Source organism: Carassius carassius, chromosome 12, assembly GCF_963082965.1.
Source record: "Carassius carassius chromosome 12, fCarCar2.1, whole genome shotgun sequence".
Classification (NCBI taxonomy): domain Eukaryota; kingdom Metazoa; phylum Chordata; class Actinopteri; order Cypriniformes; family Cyprinidae; genus Carassius; species Carassius carassius.
The window spans coordinates 33,287,262-33,307,898 of record NC_081766.1 but is presented as its reverse complement, the minus strand read 5'-3'; the positions used below and the strand labels follow the sequence as shown (position 1 = coordinate 33,307,898).

General features: G+C 36.2%; 1 protein-coding gene across 3 annotated transcripts in view; it reads right to left on the bottom strand.

Moving 5' to 3' along the window:
* LOC132155297 (adhesion G protein-coupled receptor L2-like) overlaps nucleotides 1–20,637 on the bottom strand; it is a 176,205-nt gene that overhangs the window by 124,638 nt on the left and 30,930 nt on the right. For all 3 annotated transcript variants that reach the window (XM_059564175.1, XM_059564176.1, XM_059564177.1), the window contains exons 3-5: nucleotides 14,506–14,719; nucleotides 11,308–11,417; nucleotides 2,807–3,607 (exon numbers count right to left, since the gene is read on the bottom strand). In XM_059564175.1, coding sequence (XP_059420158.1) covers nucleotides 2,807–3,607; nucleotides 11,308–11,417; nucleotides 14,506–14,719 — 1,125 coding nt within the window. The remainder of the gene's footprint in view (nucleotides 1–2,806; nucleotides 3,608–11,307; nucleotides 11,418–14,505; nucleotides 14,720–20,637) is intronic.

The following is a 20,637-nucleotide window of genomic DNA, read 5'->3' as shown; positions in this document are numbered from 1 at the left end:
AAAGATACATGGTTTTACAAAACAGTAATTCTTTAAATGTGTGCCTTTCTGCACATAAAATATACTTGTGCATGTACAGGCACAGTAATGATAACATTGTATTCCAAGTAATTATTATTGCTAATAGAAGAATGTTGTCTAATGGCTCACAATCACATTTAATGGCTCTTGATGACTGATCTTTTCTTCTCCGGCAAGTCATTCCCCAAGCATTGTTGTTAAGGCAATCATACATGCATTTGGCCATGCAATGACTATCGCTTTAACCATCTGGTGCTGTTTGGGCATTTTTGACAGAAACATGTTACCTATATATATTATTTTTTATAATAATAATAAACTTATATAACTTTTTCATTTCACCTTTTTAACTTTTTTTTTCAATTCAGCAATAATCTGGCAAGTGTCTTCTTTAAAAAAAGAGAAAAAACTCTTTGCTCCAAAGCATTCAAGATTTATGGCAGTTTAAGTTAACCTGTTAGTCAGCACCCCCCATTATGGGACTCACAGCTGAAGTGCTCTACCTAACTTATAATTGTAACAGTTTCCTACTTCAGTGTGTTACAAACATAATTTTGGTGTCTTTGGAAAGGACACCCTTTGGGCTTTACTTTTTATGAACCAGATTTGATAATGCTCAAAAATATTACAAGTTATAGACACTGAAGTGCCTTGAAATTTTTTTTACCACACTTAAATATTTTTTTATTTTTTATATAAAAATACACGAAATGAGTCCTGGAGCAATCTAGAAAAGTAATGGGTTGTAAGTCACATGTCTCATGAGTTTCTATTTCAAATCTGAATAAGATATCATGAAAAATAATACTCCTGCAAATATTATTATGAGACTATGTCTAGACCCCCCACCCCCCAAATATGAGAAAATATATTTCCCAATAGTATTGAAGGCTTCTACAAACTATTTAGTCAGTAAACATACCACTGCATAGTTTTTTTTCAATTATAAAACACTAGACAGAAACTTATATAAGTGATTTATTTTAGCACTAGAAAAATACAATAAGAATAATTTGAGTAAGAAAAATAAGAATAATAAGAAAAATAAAAAAAGATTTAACTTTGTTTGCCAATTACAGAACATCCTGAGATTGCTAGAAATGCAGTATTTACAATGAATTACGATGCAAATAAGTGCTGATGTGCTGATGGCCACTTATACAGATGGTAATAATAACACAAATGTGCCGAAGTAAATAATCCACTCTTTCTATTCATATAGACGCGTTCACTTTGATAGCAGTGATCATACAGTAATAGCGAGCTGATTTGGGCTGATTTGCACTCAAACAGATGTTTATCATGCAGATACATTCACATTCAACATAAAACACACTCTCACATATATAAAACTGTTGAAAAATAAAGAAAAAGGTGATCGCTATTAGTTCCGCCTCCATCAGCTGACAGGTGCGTCAGAGCGCGTCACCAGCTCTGAGGAGAGAGCGGCAAATTCAAATAAACTATTTTTCGCCTATCTTCATTCATTCTTTTTTTCGGGTGGATTGTCTAATTCTGTTTGTGACACTGTACGCTGCAAAACCATGCCGTTTTTTTACTACCAAGACGCAGTTTCCGACCGTGAGTTATTCCATAACGGACGCAAACAGTTCTGTCGCTGAAGAACTGAAACGTAAACAAAGGAATTATCATCCGTATTACAACGTTATTGCTTCGTTGGACTAAACGTGCTTCATGAGATGTCGTTCAGTGGACCCTTACCTTTCTAACTAAACCGGGATTTACAGCTGTGGATGTTTATGACTCGTTATTACGACGGATCTGGTATGTACAGCGTTTCCATTGATCATGTTTTTATTTGTACTGCTTACACAAATGTAGCAAATACAGTCTTTATAAGCTTTCCATTGAAAAACAGCAATCTGTCGTCGATGCTTGAGGCTTAGATCTTTATAATGATACATAGTTTGTCAAGATTAAATTTGTCCCGTTTCATTTAATCTATTCATAAACACTGACACGTGCAAGTTGAGAGTCTTTCAGGACGAGGGCGTCGGGATGCAGGCTAAGAGGTTAAATTTTATTTTCAGGTTTATGTTCAATACCATAAAATACCCTAAATTCGATAATAAAAACATTATCAAATTAAAATATATTTTTTTTTATTGACAAAAATACATTAAATTAAAAATCATTTTTGACCGCCATGCGAACAACGCATTTCTGGAGAAACTAATCATGTAGCAATGGCAACTAGCTGAGACTACAGACTTTCCTAAGGTCACAGCTACTGTGTACATTTGTGAAACTGCAGCACATTTCCTCAGTAAGTTTACCATCAGTAAGGTTAACATGGTTATGGCAATGATAGATTGAGCCTTGTTGCAGCCAATGATAAAATGCACCTTTTCATGTACATTCTGTACATTTTCCTCTATCACACACCAAATGATGTTGGTATTGTAATTTTATTCTAGGCTTCTCAAATGCTTTTGTGAAACATGGCAATTGTGAAGATCCCCCTGCAGTTCCTGGTCTGAGCTTATGAATGAGATTTTCAGGGTTACGGCAGTAATAGAGGGGAAGAGGACTGCAAAGACTTATCAGACACTTGAGCCGAGCAATTGAGAGCCTAGCTTGGCTCACTGCTAAAATAGATCTTCACTGCAACAATCAAACAAAACAATAACCCCATGCACTTGAGCTATTTTGATTTAAAGGACTCTCTCCAAGGATTTGTCCTCTACAGTACTCAAAATTAAAATTAAATCAGCCTACGCTCTACAGACAGATCAGCATTCAAAAAGACCATAATGAGTCTTACCTTCTTCCGGATCGGGTGGCCCAAACTCCAGATTGTATCGCAGAATGTAAAAATTATTCCACACATATAGTTGGTTATCCCTTGGGTTGTAATCCACAGCTGCAATGTACTGATACTGGTTAGGGAAGAGTATATTGACATACTCCCCTTGCCCTAGTTTGGTGTTATACACATAGTCAATTTGGCTCTTACTGGCCTCGCTTTCATTCTCCTCATAGGTGGAGCGGACCACGTGAAGAATACCGCACACCATGAAGGCATTGGAGGCCGAGCGTTTGTCATAGACGGTCTCCCACGTGGCCTCAAAGCGTAGAGTATAAGGATTGAGCAGGCTGAGAACGATACGTCCGTTATTCTGTTCTGTAGCGTAGATAACCCACAGTCCCCGCTCGTCCACCGCCAAGTCAATGTCTGTTTTCCCACCCCAGCGATAGGGCGAGGTGTCGTGGTAGTTGGCATTGGCGACTATGGCCTCCCCGCTCTTTATTCGAGTCCGCAAATCAAACTTTACGATATTTCGTGTGCGTTCCTTGTTAAAGAAGATGGCCCCATCATAGGCCACAAATCCAGTTCCGTCAACGCGATGTGGAAGCTTGTAGGTAGTCGTCTGTCGGCCGCTTCGCAAGTCATCGAGCGAGGCGTACTCTATGAGCGTGTCAGTGCGGTACGGTGTCCACGGCATGAGGTAGATCTTGTCTCCTGCTTGCAGGGGGTCTTTGCACCAAGCTCCGGATTGCTGTTCAGCCTCAAAGACAAAGGCTGGAGCTCCTACTGCTTTCAGAGTCCCAGGGCAAATAAAAACTGGAAAGAAATGTTGAGAATTAAAGTTAGAAAATGAACCAGCAATGCACTCTTTATTGACCTTTTATGCATTCTTTGGGTTCAATTCTTTGGGTATGGGTAAGTAAAACATTGATTTCCGAAGCCAATGTACCACAATATAATTTTGGCAGTCATAACTGGTGTTGCGTGCATAGTCGAAAGAAGACGAGAGGTTAAGTGAGAGACTGTTTTGAGGTGGCCTTGCTCCCTGAGATTGTTCTCAAACAAATTTAACTGAGAGGAACAGACGAGGGAAAAAGAGGACAGCAAAAAAGTCCTGTAAATGAAAAAAGATGAGAGAAACAATGCTAATGGACAGATAACATTCATTTTGGAATATCTACATTCATGATTCTTTAACGCCAACAGTATGGGGAGGGTTTGTCAGATTGGTCGCAAAAGCCATTCCTTCGAAAGTAAACACACATACATGGATTATGTCTGAGGAAAGAACCGATGACACATGAGAGGCAAGAGGAAAGGACACGACAGTCGAGGGAACAGGATGACAATGCTGTTCAGGACAGATAGGAAAGCGTCTTCATTCATGTCACCGAGGAACGAATACGAGAGTGAGGCCTTTGCCAAACACACCCGTCTTTGGTTGTTGAATCAGTTGGAAATGCAAAGTCTGTAGTGAACAGCATATCACATGCAGATGGCCTCTCTCTCCCATCAATTGCATTGAAGGAAAAAGCCAAATAAAATTAAGCTCAAGTTCATTGTACATGAAACAACAGTGCCAAAGAGCTTATCGTACTTTAACGTGAAGTGTGCAACTGTGGCACTTATACATGAGGCATTGAATAGAATGGCATAAAAAATGTTTCCAAACAGGTTTTCAAAACCAGTTTTTAAAACAAAACTGTCCTACCTTAGTCTCACCATTGGTTGAGTCAAAGTTGGGTTGAACTAGCCACTTAAATACAGAGAGTAATGTGTCAATAACCCCACAGTGTTTATACTTTGCACGGAATCCAATGCAAGACAGTTTACTTTTAATTGGCTCCGCAGATTAAACTGGGATTATAAAGCATTTTATTGAGAAAAAAAATTACAAATTTAACCTTGGAAAATTGACGATAATATACAATATAGACCACAGAAGATATCTGTGTTCAATATCTATGTATAAAGTATATAAAAAGAGGTTGCTTTTGACATTTTAACCTCCAACCAAACATTTTCTGGGCTTGGGTATGATAGATCTTGCCCATCTTGATATCATGTAGGCGATGGGGTGGCGGGGGACGGGGCACAGGAGATGGGGGGACGGGTATTGGGGGGTCAGTGGGAAGGGTTTGAAACCATACAACACAAAACAAGGAGCTGAGGACTGAGAGCCAGAGCAGTCATTTACCTTTTCGCTCCACTTCTATTTTGTGCCGTGGAAAAACAAGAGAATGGAAAGAGCGTCAAGGGAAAGAAAAGATTAGAAGAGCCCCCCAAAAAAACTTAAAAAAAATTTACACATACAGGCCAATAAGTTTACCATCCAATGAGAAAAATTTACAGAATATGCAGAAGAAGAAAAAAACGTTCAAAGAAAAATGCTTGGGACAACACCTGTGTTTCTGAGAATAAGGTTTAATTAATCATATTGCTCTCAGTGGACACCTAGCAACAAAGAGAGTTAGCGGTTAGAGAGCAAGAGAAAGAAAAACAAGATAAAGAGGTATTTAAAAAGGACACAAGCATACAATCTTTTCTTTCAACCATTGATTGTCTAATTTTCTAAGATTCTCCAAGAGTAGATGAAATTGCAGATGGATAATATCTGTCATATGCTGTCACAAAAACAAATTATACATGTATAGGCAAGTCAGTTGTTAATGTTAATTTAAATTTTCATGACCTCATGACATTTTAAGTTAATTACAAAAAAGTGAGTAAACATGCTAAAAAAAAGAAGAATGAAGAAAGCAGCATATGAACAATCTTGGATCATGAATATGAATCAAGTATCAACGTTTGCACACTAATTTTCCTGTAAGAAAAAGGAATTAGCGCTGCAATGGCCATCTATTCAGTCCACTGCCAAAGAAACTATATGACTTGCCAGCAGGCGTCTGCTCAGTTTTTAAAGTTATCATTAAAATCAAAAGCCAAGTAAATCGAAATAAATTTTGGGGTCTGTAAGATTTTATGTTTTTGAAATAAGCCTCACCAAGGCTGAATGTGTTTGATCAAATATACAGAAAAAAATTGTACTATTCCATCTTTAAATAATTTTTCTATTTTAATATATTGTAAAATGTTATTTATTCCTATGATCAAAGCTGTATTTTCAGCTTAATTTCTCCAGTCTTCAGTGTCACATGAACTTCAGAAATCATTCTAATATGCTGATATGCTGCTCAAGAAACATTTCTGATTATTACCAACGCTGAAAACTGTTGTGGTGCCCAATATTTTTCTGGAAACTGTGAAACATTTTTTAATCATAGGACACTTATATGAAAAGAAAGCCCCCCCAAACAAACAGCATTTAAAGTGCCCTTATTATGCCATTTTTAAGGTGACTAACATAGTTTTGGAGTCTCCTACAAGTTTACATGCATGCAAGGTCAAAAAATGCCTTTGTTTTCTCAAAATGTTAAATATAAATATCAAAAACTTAACATCAGCTCATTTTCCAACGACACTCAAACTATTCATTCAAAACAGTTCTAGGATTCAGTGTCTCTAAACCCCTCCTTTCCATGAGCTTACTCTGCTCTGACTGGTCAGATGGCCCAGTCTGTTGTGATTGGTCTACCGCATTCAGCGCATGTCAGAAACAATATGCCCATTGCCATAGTTCTGTGTTTTGAATGCTCAATAGAAAATATAAACATCTATTAATTATCATTTCATTTGAAGTTATGATCCAGTGGATCCAGCTGTTCCAAATAAACTGGGTACAGAGCCATCTTTAAAGAGTAAGCATTTGTGAATCCCAAAAGATTAGAGAAGCAGTCTTCAGTAAAATGACTGGAACACAAAGAAAGACTGGGGTTGTACTGCTGTGGTACAGAGGAAGAAATGAATTTTAACCACTGATTCTTTGCAGACTCATCTTTTGGAAGTGAAAATAAAAGAAATGTACTTTCACAGCATCTTCTTGACATGATGTTAACCACACGAACAAGCTACAGTGTTTGGGGGCAGGTCCAGTTGTTCAGCCAACACAGATCATAGCCAGGCATTGTGCAAATGTGTTGTGTGTATCCATGACTCCTTTAGGCTGTTCAGAGTCTATTCTTTCTTTTGGGAGATAATAATTTTATCATGCACTTTCGGCTTTACATTCATATACAGCTACACTGCACACTGCATGAAAAGTAATATTTAAAATGGCATAATAGCGGCACTTTAAACGCATTTACCATCCCTTTTGATCAATTTAATGCATCCTTGTTGAATGAAAGCATTTTTCTGCCACAAAGTGGGAAAGTTTTAAAAGTGGCCGCACTTTAGTCTGGAAACCAATTCTCATTATTAACTAATTATTAACTATCACTTTTGCCTCAGAAAACTCCTAATTTGCTGCTTATTAACAGTTGTAGTTAAGTTTAGAGATTAAAGGATCTAATATATGTTCATGCAGTTTAAGGCATTAATATGTGCTTTATAAGTACTAATAAACAACTAATATGCTAGTAATAGTCATGCTACTCCATAACTAGTTAATAGTGAAAATTGGTCCCATAAAGTGTTACCAAAAAAGTTAATGTATTTACCAACAAAAAATACAGAAAGAAAGAAATATTTGACTTTTCAGAGGACATATCAAAGCCTTTGAAAAACCTTTTGGTCTCCACATACACGATGTGGACACGGTCCTCCGTCTGAAAAACTAGAGGCTTTCAATAGAGAGACAAACAAAAAAAACAAAGCATCTGTAGAAGAGATGACTGAGAAGACGTTGACGTAGAGAAGAGAAGACGTACGTTTTATTCCTCAAGGATGCAACGGCCATCAGCTGCAAAACTAGACAAAGTTTCAGAAATCCAAAAGCTGTGCTGAAGATATTAAACACATTTCCATTTAATCACTGATGGAGAAACAACGGCAGGAAGCTAAACGCTGAAACAGACAATGGCTCTGTTCCAAATCCTAATGAGCTGCTTACAGTATAGAGGAATTTAAGGCTTCATTATTGCACTCCTAACATGTCAAATGTCTGTCTAAATCTTTGGCAGAATTGCATGTTTCTTTCATGGATATTGCAATCCCAGATTTTTTTATATAAATTTTAAATGTATATATTTTGCACATATTTATATTATACACTATAATATATTAAATATATAAACATGCACATGAAAAGAGTTTCAAACCACTTAAGAGGTCTCTTTCATTTAAGATGTTTCCTAAGTAGAGTAGCTCATCATGTTTTGGAACAGAGCAATAGTGTTAGGATAAAACACAGAATCTGCACTTAATCTGGTAGTAAACTCAATATGTACATTAACTTGAAGAGGTATATTACTGTGTGTGTGGGGTGCTATAACTTATTCAACATCAAAACATGGGCCAAAGACGAAAAGGGGTTTTCAAATAAATAAAACAATAAAAGCTTAATTCAGATTTATTTTTATTATATATATATATATACATATATATATTTTTTTTTTTTTTTGAGCAAAAAAGAATGCCTGTCATACATTTTTACCATGATTTACTGAAGACACCCCCTAAAATGTCATTCATTGTAACAACATTTATTATTACAAAAAAATCTTTGAATTTCATGTTTAGAATGATATGACATTAAAAGTCTATTTAAAGGTATAGATGACAAATCTGTCATCATTTACTGACCTTCAGGTTTTCAAATTTAAAAAATGCTGTTAACCAACATGACTTCCACAGTAATTTTTCTCTCTCTATACTATGGGAGTCAATAGCCTCTTTAACACAGTAATACCAGTAAATTGTCGTAAAATTACCGGAACGACTTTACCGGTAAATTCACTGTTCACACAGTCAACGACATTCCGTCTTTTTTCCGGAAAAGCACCATTCACACATCCATTCCAAAATACCGGTAAATTCTGTGACGTCAATAACCTCTAAACAGCTGCGCTTGTATTTTTAAACATGGAGGGTAATACGTGTTCAGTATTTCTGTTGTTGTTTTCTTTTTTTGTTTCAAACTTTAGTATTCATGCAACTGCTTTTGTTACAGAGACATCGTAATAGACGTCTGGTTTGAATAATTATACTCACCATTAATAAAACACCCGATGCTGTCGGGAGCGGACCAATTTAGTGAAAATCGGCTTGAAAGGATTAATAGCACAATGAAGTTTGCAGCCTGTAAGACGCGTGACATTGCAGAAAAGGTGCGTTCACAAATGTAGCCTATGCTAATCAAAATTCATATCAAATAGTCTATCAGCGCAGATAAACAGTTCTGCGTACAAATTGAGTTCAAAAGATGTCCCAAAGCACCGGAAAAATTACCATGAATGTGACCGAGGGAAATAGTAAAAATATATTTGAATTATTTACTAATAGGGTTCTGAGTCTGTGTCCCAAGGATGAAGTTGCCTGACTCGTCATCTCCTCATTAGACGCGCCTCCTAAACGGATTATGATTGTACCTATTGAGATTTTTTGTTGTTTGTTTTTATTATTTCGTTAAGTACTAATTAAAAGCTTTCTATAGATATATTTATCATGTCTGTGAGGCATGTATTCGCTGAGTTTCGGTTTATTTTTGTAAGCTCTCATGTTCAAGACGAGACGGCAGAAAGCATGTTTGTTTTCTTTATTTTATATTTCTTTATTTTATATTATGATCGCGCTGGCACCTATGTCCCAAAAAAGCGTGCTTTATCTTGCACTCTCCGCACAAAATATTTGATATAGCACACATGTATCTGGGTTTAACGTTAAAACATTGTTACATGCTTGAACTGTTTTATATCTTTAAATTTTATTTTAGACAATTCGTGATGATTTGAGAAGGCTAAACTGATTAAACATAGGCTATGTAAACTCTCTCTCTGAGCTGGCCGCTTTAAAAACAAAACTTATAGGCCTGTTTAACGATCAAAAACTGCTAACATACAAAACTGAACTATTTTAATAGCTGAAACAGTAGTTTAAGCTGTTTTGGGAGAATTGGAAAAAAAGACGGGCTGGACATCTTCAAATGAGTTGCGGGGCAAACCGAAAGTTGATGCCGAATGTCCAGCACTCTTCGTCACTGCTCTGACTTCTCGTTTGTACCCTATGTGTTTTTCCCTATGTAAAAACTAAAATTAAAATTAAGTTGTGAAACTTAAAGTTATTATTATTTTTTTATTTATTGTGTTCGACATGATGGGTCGCGTGTGATTTCATGACGTGCCGCGGGTTGAGATCTACTGGTTTAGAGCTACAGGATTTGTGGAGTAGCAGGATCCCCAAATAGACTGACAAGTCATAATAGGAACAAGAAATACTTTGTTTGTGATGGTCATTTTTTTAGATATTAAGACGCAATGTTTTCAGTTTATTGATGACCTGACTTTGTCCTGTGAATGCATTGCTCTCGGAGACCGTTAACACTTATTTTATCATACGTCACTGCATCACTAACGGTTTCTCTCAGATGATGACAAATCAATTCATCTGCCCGGATAAGGAGAAGCGCTTTAATTTCACTGTCGCTTCAGTTGGATGATATTTATTTTATTTTCTTAAACAGTGCGCGAATGCGTCACATTGTTATGATTGGCCCGGAGTAGACGTCTTACATCACCGCATTCTGAACTCGTACGTGCTCATACCGGTAATTTTCCTTCTGTGTTCACACAGAGCAGAATTCCGGCAATTTACTGGTAATGTTACAACTTCTCATACCGGTAAATTGCCAGAACGAATTTACCGGTATTTTTGAAAAGATCCTGTTCACACATGATCTCTTTACGGCAATTTACCGGTAATTTTCCGGAAAAGTCTGTATGTGTGAAAGGGCTTGATGGCTACCATCAACTGTTTTGTTAACAAACATTCTTCAGAGTATCTTCTTTTGTATTAAACAGCAGAAAGAAACTCAAACAGGTTTGATATCTTCAGGGTAAATGATTTTTTTAAAGAAACCTTTAAGAATCACAGTGCAGTCCAAAGAACCAATTCATCATAATTAAAAATCGTTTCCAGTCTTTGCCACTATCATTCAAACCATTATGTTTTACCCAAAGACTTTTTTAAATAATTTAAAATATATCAAAAGTAAGTATGATCACTTTTCTTTAATATATTTTAATAAGCGCAGGCCAGAATAAGCATGTTGTTTCACTTTTAAATAAAAACATTTGTTATACATCTGTTACACAGTTTTTGACATCTTATTTTGATTTGAAAAATTAAGTAGACACTTGAATTTAAAAAAATTTTAGTATATAAACTCATTTTAAACTTATTTTGATGCGGACACCCAAATGGGACGTCTCATCTTTGACCCACATACAAATTTGTTTTTTTATTATTATTATTATTATTATTATTATAAAAAAAAAATTATAATAATACACAACTTAAACATTATATACCATAACAAATTCCATCGTGTTACATTTCAGAATTTTGCTGTTCTACTATGTTGCAAACAGTTTACAGTAAATTAAAGATACAATTGTTATTGTTATTATTAATGTTTGGTATCATGTGCAGTAATTAAGAATATTTGTAAGATCACTTACTATATGGCACACATTCATACTGGACCTCAAGATACTTGTATGTCCCAGGACATGGATCTGGAAAGACATCCGAGCCAGTGATGACAACACACTGCGTCCGATTGTTACACCTGAAACAAAATTGAACAAAATTAATGGACAAAAAAAGGCATGATTTATAGCATACTAGAGTGCAGTACACTATCATGCTCCCCAAGTCACCCAAAAATGAAAATTTGCTGTAATTTACTCACCTTCTGGATTACTGATAGTGATGTTGTAAAGAAAAATTCAGTTTCTTGCACAGACTGATTGTTTCACTTCATAAGACCTCAATATATCATCAGGATCCATGGATATTAACTTTGATATTTTTTTACTCTAAAAATTACGTTAGCCATTGACTTGCATTTTATGAACCAGAAGACCATAGATTCAGCTAAAAATCTTCTTTACTGTTCTATTAAAGACAAAAGTCTCCAACATCTGGGATGGCCAGAGGATAAGTAAATTAACAGTGAATTTTTCTTTTGTTGAACTATCCATTTAAGTCTATTTTATGGCTAATTTTCAAAACTTAATCCAATTTATCATAAAAGGACAAATAAAATACTCAAACATTGATCAATAGTGACAGCCCTAGTTGCTTAAAATGAGTATATAGTTATGAGGATCATATATTTACTTCTGATCTGTGTGTGTTACTCCATGGCATTTTTATTGTGTCTGTTTTCAGTCGTTGTTCAATTTCACATAGATATATTACCAGGAAAAGAGGTATAAAATGCAATATCCAGTGCATAGTGCATGAATAGGGCACATATTTGACCTTTTATAGCAACCAATGTGTTTGGGGACCCACTTTTGTGCATACACAAGGTAAAATCACACACACAGAAAAATACAGCACAAATGATGGATGAGGTTTAATACTCGGGAATGCTGGTGCACAAAAGTATTCTTGAAGCTCAATTAAATTGTGAAATAAAAGCATTAAATAAGATCTGATATTACTTGCTACCATCTGTTCTGCTATTACTGGCCACTATTAAACACAAAAAGGCCAATACTGACGGACTCCAAAGTCACCAACCTTTCATGCTTCTCTAACAAACACAGTAATAAAGTAATCAAATAAAGTTTGATGAGATTCCCCTCAGAAACTCATCTGTGTGGAAACGTAAGACTTTCAGAAAAATAGTAAGCATGAGATTTCATATGATTTACAAATTTGACAAAACATGAAATAGTTACAAATTGCCACACTGTGAAAAATTATTGCTCCGACATCAAATTCAGTAATAATGCACTTTTAACAACAACAATGTGTTTGTGCTAGACTTAATATCACTGGTTTAGTTAAATTTAGTTTGGTTTTACACATTTTATGTTGTTATAACTAACTGCAGCAGCATTTTTTCTAACAGCGCATTGGAGTGTGTTCAACACAACATCTTCCTTGGGTTTTGAAGTTTTGGCGTCACATTTAGTCCGTACATGACCTTTTCCCACACATCTAGATTAGTTATGTGTCCAGCTTCTGCATGAAGTCGTCTTGTGTCATTTTTGTTAATTGCACCTTCATTGCATCATGTTCTGCATGCACTGAATTAATGCATGGTTGCTCGTGTTAACCACAAAACAGTTTGGCTTTAGGCTAACTAGGGGGGAAAATTAATTAATTAAGAAAAAAATCATTAATTCTAACTCAAGGCCAACTGCAAGTTATTCTGAGGAGGAATATAAAACAGAAAGCAGAAAGCCCTAAAGGTCTTTTAAATCCCCCAACACTGAATATAAACACAACCTGACAATTTCCTCTGTGGTGCTGTTCATAGGTAATGAAAAATGATGACCGATTTTTCATTTTTGGATGAACTAATGCCATGTTGTTTTCTGCTGGTTAACTCTGATGACTGAATGAGCGGCCAGCTGAATAATGGATAGTCGATTGTCAGTCTTTGGGCTTTTCACACAGTTTAACCTTGGGTTATTGTCTCTTTAAACCCTGATAGCTCTGGAGCTGGTCTGTGGTTTTCCCATTGAACTGGGCTCCTTTCAAACTGTTGCTGCTGGCTGTTTTCTGGTTAAAAGTTTGACATATTGCAAAAAATTTATCTGATTGAAATGCTTGCATTTCATTTTATTTTTTATTACCCATTTTACACTCTACCAGAGCTTAAACTGTGCTGGATCATGAGTTTTGTGATGGTTAAAAGGCGAGTTGCCTTGGAGCTTCGTTATGAATATACACAGTTTTTTTAATTAAATTTTTTTAATACAACTAGTCTGTACAGTTATTTTCAATTTAAAATTGTTGGTACTGCATAACAGTGATTGCAAAAATAAATGTAATTTAGATTTTGATATTTTAGGGTCATTAGACTCATTTTTTTACTTAAATCTGGCAAGTCAAGTTAGGAAAGCAGCATGTATATATGTGTATGTATATATATATATATAGTATGTGTGTGTGTGTGTGTGTGTGTGTGTGTGTGTGTGTGTGTGTGTGTGTGTGTATGTGGGTTCCAATTAAAAATATATAATTGCATGCAATTTTTACAAGAACTTATAATCTGAGATTTACAGTGTCAACCCAATTGGAATGAATGGAATTTTAACTGTAATGTAGAAATATACATCTTTGCGAAAGCTGCCTAGAAACGACATGCATGGTGCATAAATCAATGTGAACTGAATTGAAAAATGTGAATTGAATGCAACAATATCTGGTTTGCTTTAGATAGTCACCGATCTGTGTGTGAGTTCACTCGTTCAGTCAAACGAGAACGTCTTCAGAGAGCCACTAACATAAAGAGAGGCTCTGCCATTTCAAGTGCATGACCTCCCTGTGCAAAAGAAGAAATTAAACGACAAATTTAGGCCGTCCTGACAGTAAAAGCATAAGGTTCGTTTTGAGGAAGGTCATGAGTATTCCCAAACGAACAGAGACAGAATGGAACTTGTCAAACCCTAATGATGTTTGGACAATAAAAGTGAACTAACGCAGGTGGCGTTTATGTATAAAAGAACTCTTTGTTTTCTCTTGAAGAATTTGAACTCCAGTTTGCATGTTTAAACAGTCAAGCTTTTCCACAGTCGCCCAGACACAGCACACTTAAAAAATACATGCGGAGCAAAATCCAGTATCTACAACTGAAGAGGAAATGAGGAAATAGCATCCACATTTGGGCTACAGGCAATGCTTGGCAAACGTACCTTTGAGATACGATTTTATATGCATCCGGGAGGTAGCAATTAATGTTCTCCATCTGGAAGGGGTCGGCGTCGCATATCTTGTTGTCTGTGCGGCCGTAGTTGGCGGTTCCGATCATGATGACATCACTCCCCGGGCAGCGCAGATCGATGGGGTAACCCTCACAGGACAGCTCTCTCCGCACCAGACCGAACGGCAGCGCTGCACGACTGAACGCTGGAGGAAAGACACGAAGATCAGAGATTAGTTCACTCACAGAACACAGAAAAAAGACTCTGACTGCAAGCATTTAGAAAAATGTCTCTGGGATATTTAAATCGGCACACATTTGCAAATCATGCTTCCTGCTTTGTTCATTTGTTCGGTTTATACCCCTTCAAAATCTCAGTTGAAATTAGAAATGTATTTGCTTATTTGCAAAAAAAAAAAAAAAAGGTTACTACCTAAAATAATTTTGTGAAAAGGCAGCTTATCTCATGCAATGCCTTTTTCCACTTATTTAACTGCAAAAGCATTATGTTAAGTAGTAGATATTACTAGGTCGCTGCTAGATATTTATCAGTTGTAATAACAGATGTCTTCCATTTTAACTAACTCCAGATATTTTGATATCTGTTCTGCGTTAGCTTAGCTAACTTGGTTTGATGTCATTTCTTAAATTACAGACTACAATTTTAGCAAGCATAATATCTACAGCTACTGCAGTAATGTCATAATATTATTCTTAAATTGCATCAGCATGATTTCCAGAGTCTTGTATTTAGTAGATGGGTCAGCATTTTTTACTCCAGCAAAACCACAGTTGGCTGTATTTCCTGATATCTGCTATTAACGCATGACACCAGATGAGTAAACAAGACAACATTTGTGCATTACCCCGTATAAAATCTACATGTTGATTTGTTTCGCATTCTCGCAAAAAGCCATCATACTTTAAGATATGATTATTAAAAACTGCCATGCAGTAGCTATGGTTATGACCATATGGTTGCAGGGAACATTGTGAAGTGTGGGAGGACAAAGTATATGATATTAATGACTTAAATATAACAAGACGTGACGCTGCACAATAAGGTCTTTAGAGCACATGGTTTAAAATATGCAAGCAGAGATATAAGTGCAATATTAAACGTTGGTGGTGTTAGAGGTCAAATTTACCGTGTGTGTATAACACGTTACTATATGATTCAACGAGCTGTCATTGACTCTCGCTTTGTGAGAAGAAATTGAACAAATTTTGCATTTGCAAGAAACACAATTAGGTATTGTCAGAGCACAAAGTTTCATTTCTAAACTTGAAACAACTTTAAAGTGTGATATTATATCGGTGCAGTTGGTCTTAAAGTGACAGTAGCCTAAAACCTGATTCTGTCGGTGTCCTTCCTCAAAAGACAAAGGAAAAAGGAGAATCACTCACTGCTCTCAACTGAATCACGGAATCAGCTTTAATAAGGATTAATCTAGATTTAGTTTACGCTAATAAATATGTCTGCTAGAAACAATGAGGAAAGGATGCTGGAAACGATCTGTGATTTGGCTGACCTTGTTTTCATGAAGGTCTCTAGACGATCTATGATTTCTGTGCTTGTCAATGCATGCACTGATGCAGCTGTATTACGTCAAAGAGCACGCAAAGTGTCAAATGTCAGTCAGTGTGACATAACACACAGCATTCATCCCATCACACGCTCCGCTCTTAAACCTCAGAGTAAAGCAAACCTTGAACCCCCACCATGAACACACAGCATTCATTTACATAAACGTCCTCAAAGCTTTCGATGCACTCAGGTATTTGTGAGTGGAAATGGAGAGAGAACATGAATCCTGGCAGTATGAGGTGTATTGTTATTTATTTTAAAGAGAGATTCAGACAGGAGGGTGGATATATAGCTCTTTGCCCTCACAGACAGAGACTGAAAGTGCTGCTCCGGATCCACTCCAGGATTTCCAGCTCTCTCTCTCTCTCTCTCTCTCTCTCTCTCTCTCTCACACACACACACACACACACACACACAAATCCCATCCACATTCAGCAGTGAGTTAGTGAAGCCACAGAGCTCAATGCTGCACAAACAGTGTAAAAACACTGGAAATAGAAAACAAGTCGATTTTTTTTTTTTTTTTGCAGAATTTGTTAATTGTCATGTTTTAACGAATTCTGCGTCTCTAATTCAGGGTTTCTCTAGGTTTTATGAAGGTGAATTTAATTTAATTTAATTTTAAGACCTTGTTTAAACCAAGAACACAATTTAGGGAAAAAGTTAAAAGAAACTCAATAAAACAATATGGTCTCTAAATGGAAATGATTTGTATGTGCAGTGCTTCAAAGTTTGGAAACACAAATTGCAACTGATTTCCATAACTTTATATTTAAAAGTATTAATTTATGCATTTAGCAGATGCTTTTATCCAAAGTGGCTTACACTGAATTCAGGCACAAAATTTTCTCCTGACACGTGTTCCCTGGGATTTGAACCCCCAACCTTGCGCTTGCTAACGCACTGCTCTACCACTTGAGCTACAGGAATACAAAAGTATTCACGTTACGTAAAATACTGAAATAACGTTTACTGTATCTTCTAATGTTTAATTCATATTTCAAATTCAAATTCTTAATTCTGTTCCATTTCTAAGAAAACAAGGCTTCATATCGTCATTTTGCTTCTTAGGTAAAAGTACTGAGGAAGATTTTATTTAATTGTATTTTATTTATTTGCAATGCTTGCAGCATTTAATGCCATGACTTTCTGTTCTGATTTAAGATCGTTTATTGCATTGAAATGTGACAATTTATTAATTAAGACCTTTTTAAAATCTGTGCTGTGAAATATTATTAGTATGACACAATAATAAAGAGTCTCGGGTCCTATGAATTTTGATGGTAACATTTTACAGTAAAGTTTCAACAGTTAACATTAGTTGATGCAAACGTTGTTACAGTATTTATTAATCTTCTTCGTTAACATTAGTGATCCTTATTAGTTCATGTTAGCGGAGGATTATTAAATAATATTTACAAAAAAACATTTGATTTTAATAATGTTGTCCTATTAGTAAATGTTAGAATTTACTAACATTATACTAGCTATTTTTCATTGTTAGTTCTTGTTAACTAATGCAGTTAACTAATTTTAACAAATGGAATCTTATTGTAAAGTGTTACAATTTTGACATTACTTTTTTTGCAATAAATTTTTTTTGGCAAACAACCAAAGTGCTGCACGACAGAGGTTTACTGTTTAAGCAAACATGGAAGATAAATTTAGTGACAATTTGTAATATTCCTCCAAAAATTATATTTTATCAGTTTGTATTATTATTTGTAAGTACATTCCACAAATACAATATATGCTCACTTATGCCGCAAACCCAATACTTTTAGGAAAAACTAATACTTGCCAAACAGTAAATATTATAAACACTTAAACTTGAAGAAAAGCACACATTGAGGTATTTCAACTGGCAGTATCAAGAGAATGCATTGGGTGTTTGTGTAAGATTTATGCATTTATGGCTACGCATCATTTTTTTGTATCCAGTATCACGTGCAGAGACAGTCATAAGTAATGCATTAATAATCTGGCTGATTTAAGAGTGAATATTTGTGGTGGTCTTGAGACATTGAGCTCAGACTCAAGCCTCAGGATTTGTTTCACAAAACGACCCGCCGATTGTTCAATATCCCTGACTAAAGTGATGCATTTCTGAGTGAAACGACATACTTACTGGAAAGCGATGCGGGCAAGACTTTATGGTGTCCTTTTTAATTTGGACATCAGCCCACATGCATGTGTCATTTGACTGGCAGAGAAACTGACTTTATTCTGATAATGATCTTTTGAGGTTCTTTGGAAAGACATGCAGAGATTTTCAGAGAGGGTTTCAGTTGGGCTTTCTGTAGGACTCGTCTGCTTTATGTTGTCTGCTCTGCGGTCTGAAACATGTTGTCACACTCCTTGGCTCTACAGTCACCATTTATTTCCGCACAGCAGCACAGTCTTTCAAACTCACCTTCTACCAGCAGCAGTGGAGATTTACATCAAAGCTGGGAAAGCAGTAACAGTCGCCTTAAACCATCCTGCCAAAGCGTGTGGCTCTTTATCTCACGCTTTCTTTTAACTCAACTCATGTTCAGGCGAATCCTGTGCCATGCATAATACATTACATGCAAAGTTCCATGCATTGCCATGGCAACAGTTCTAGCTGGATTGTAATTGGCTGTGATCCTGTTCCCCTGGACCTGACTTGGAATTTTATCAGGAATTCTGGTCAGTGGCTGGAAAAGTAGCTTTTCTTATGCATCTTCCTGGTGTTTGCAGTGGGCTCAAGCCAGCATAGCCAATCTTGTCACACAATATACCCTATTTTCTGCTGCTCGACAGAACTTTAGTTATTTATTATTATTTTTCCTTTTCAGTGTTTAAGGGTCTTGAAGCAGCTCGGCTTCAATGTTTCTCACCAACTCCATCTCTTCATGCACTTCATGAGTTTATGCCTTTTGGAACGCATTTAAATTTGGTTTGAACATTTAAAAGTGAAGAATTTAAGGCAGAAATATTGGTAAGTTAGAGTTAAATACTCTTTATAATAATTAAATATTAATTTATATTTAACAGTACAACAGTGATGTATTTATGTCTTCAGTACTAGGTTTAAAATCTAAAGAATATGAATAAAGACCTTGAAAGAGGTCTCAGCTGGTTTCAGGAGCAGCAATATGAGATGTTTTATAAATGAATTAATTCCAGTTGTGTGTGTGTGTGTGTGTGTGTGATTTCCAAATGTCTTGGCTTGCAGTATTGTTCAAATTTTTTCAATAATTTCTAACTTTCCTCAAGGAAAAATCCCTCCTCTGTCATCATTTAGGCAGAAAAGGAGCGTGTCTAGCAAGTGTGCGAGTGTGAGGTCCATTCCAGCAGGATTCCTGCCTGTCAGTCACCCTCCATTAATGCAAATTTGATTGGCCTTTGTGGCTTTAGGAACAGCAAACAGCTGCATGCAAATCCAACACACTCCCCCTCGACCGGCCCCCATTGTGTCCCGGACTCCACGGGGGATTTCTCAGAAAGAAAAATGGGTGGAGAGGAGAAAAGGATGGTGTCATCTTTAGAAAAGTATGAGAAGTCCCACAGTAGACCCAGCAGGGACTTTTTGAGCCTCCTTGTCTTTTTTGTGATTTTCTTCCCTTATTACTGGACGCCAAGTAGCTTCAGAAGAAAAGAAAAATGTGCAAACTGCTCTCAAGTGCCTATAATCCAATATACAGAGCGATGCAGGGCTTATGATGTTGTACCGCACTTTCCAGAAGGATTTAGATGTATTCGACTTCTTTTTAAGATGCAGTGCTTGTATTTTTAAAGTTTCTAAAAAAAGTAGAAAAACAACAGTTTACCAAACACTACACACAATGATTCTGTGGCACCACCAGAAACGGCTCTGTTTATCTGAGCCTCTAAAAAAGCCCAACACAGTGACAGCGACTCACATCAACAGCAGGAGTTTGGGACGGGACTGTCTGATTTGGGGGTAGAAAACTGGCATATGGGGAGCTTTTATGCAACTTTTTATGCAATTTTTGCAACTTCACCAACACTTGGATATATGATGCTAGTGATGCAAAACCTGTTGATCTTGGAGTGATTTTAAATCATTTAAGCGAAAGAAGAGGCAAAAGTTCTGGCGCGCTGTTTTTTTATGCGCACACACACACAGAAATGCAATGCAATCATTTCCCAAATGTCAATCGGTTTTAAAAAGTCCTGATCAGTGCATCCTTAACTGGACTGCAGTTCCATCTAAAAGCATGGTTCGTTTCATTTTTATCTTTGTTTTATTGTATCTATCTATGCTAAATGGTTATTACTTATTTCAATACAAGGTTACAGTCAACAATTAAAACAGTTAGTCTGATCGATTGACCAAGTGATCAAGGCAAGAAAAAAAACAATACAATTTCATCTACTGGGCCAGTAGAATAAAGAAGTGTAGAAGTAGTGAGCTACTTAAGGAACTGAAGGACAAAACTAAATCCTGACAGACAAAACCAGGTTCCAGACTGTGACTGATCCACAACAGACCTGGAACACATTGACTATACTATAGAGATGAAGAAACATGTAAGTGTGGAAAAACAG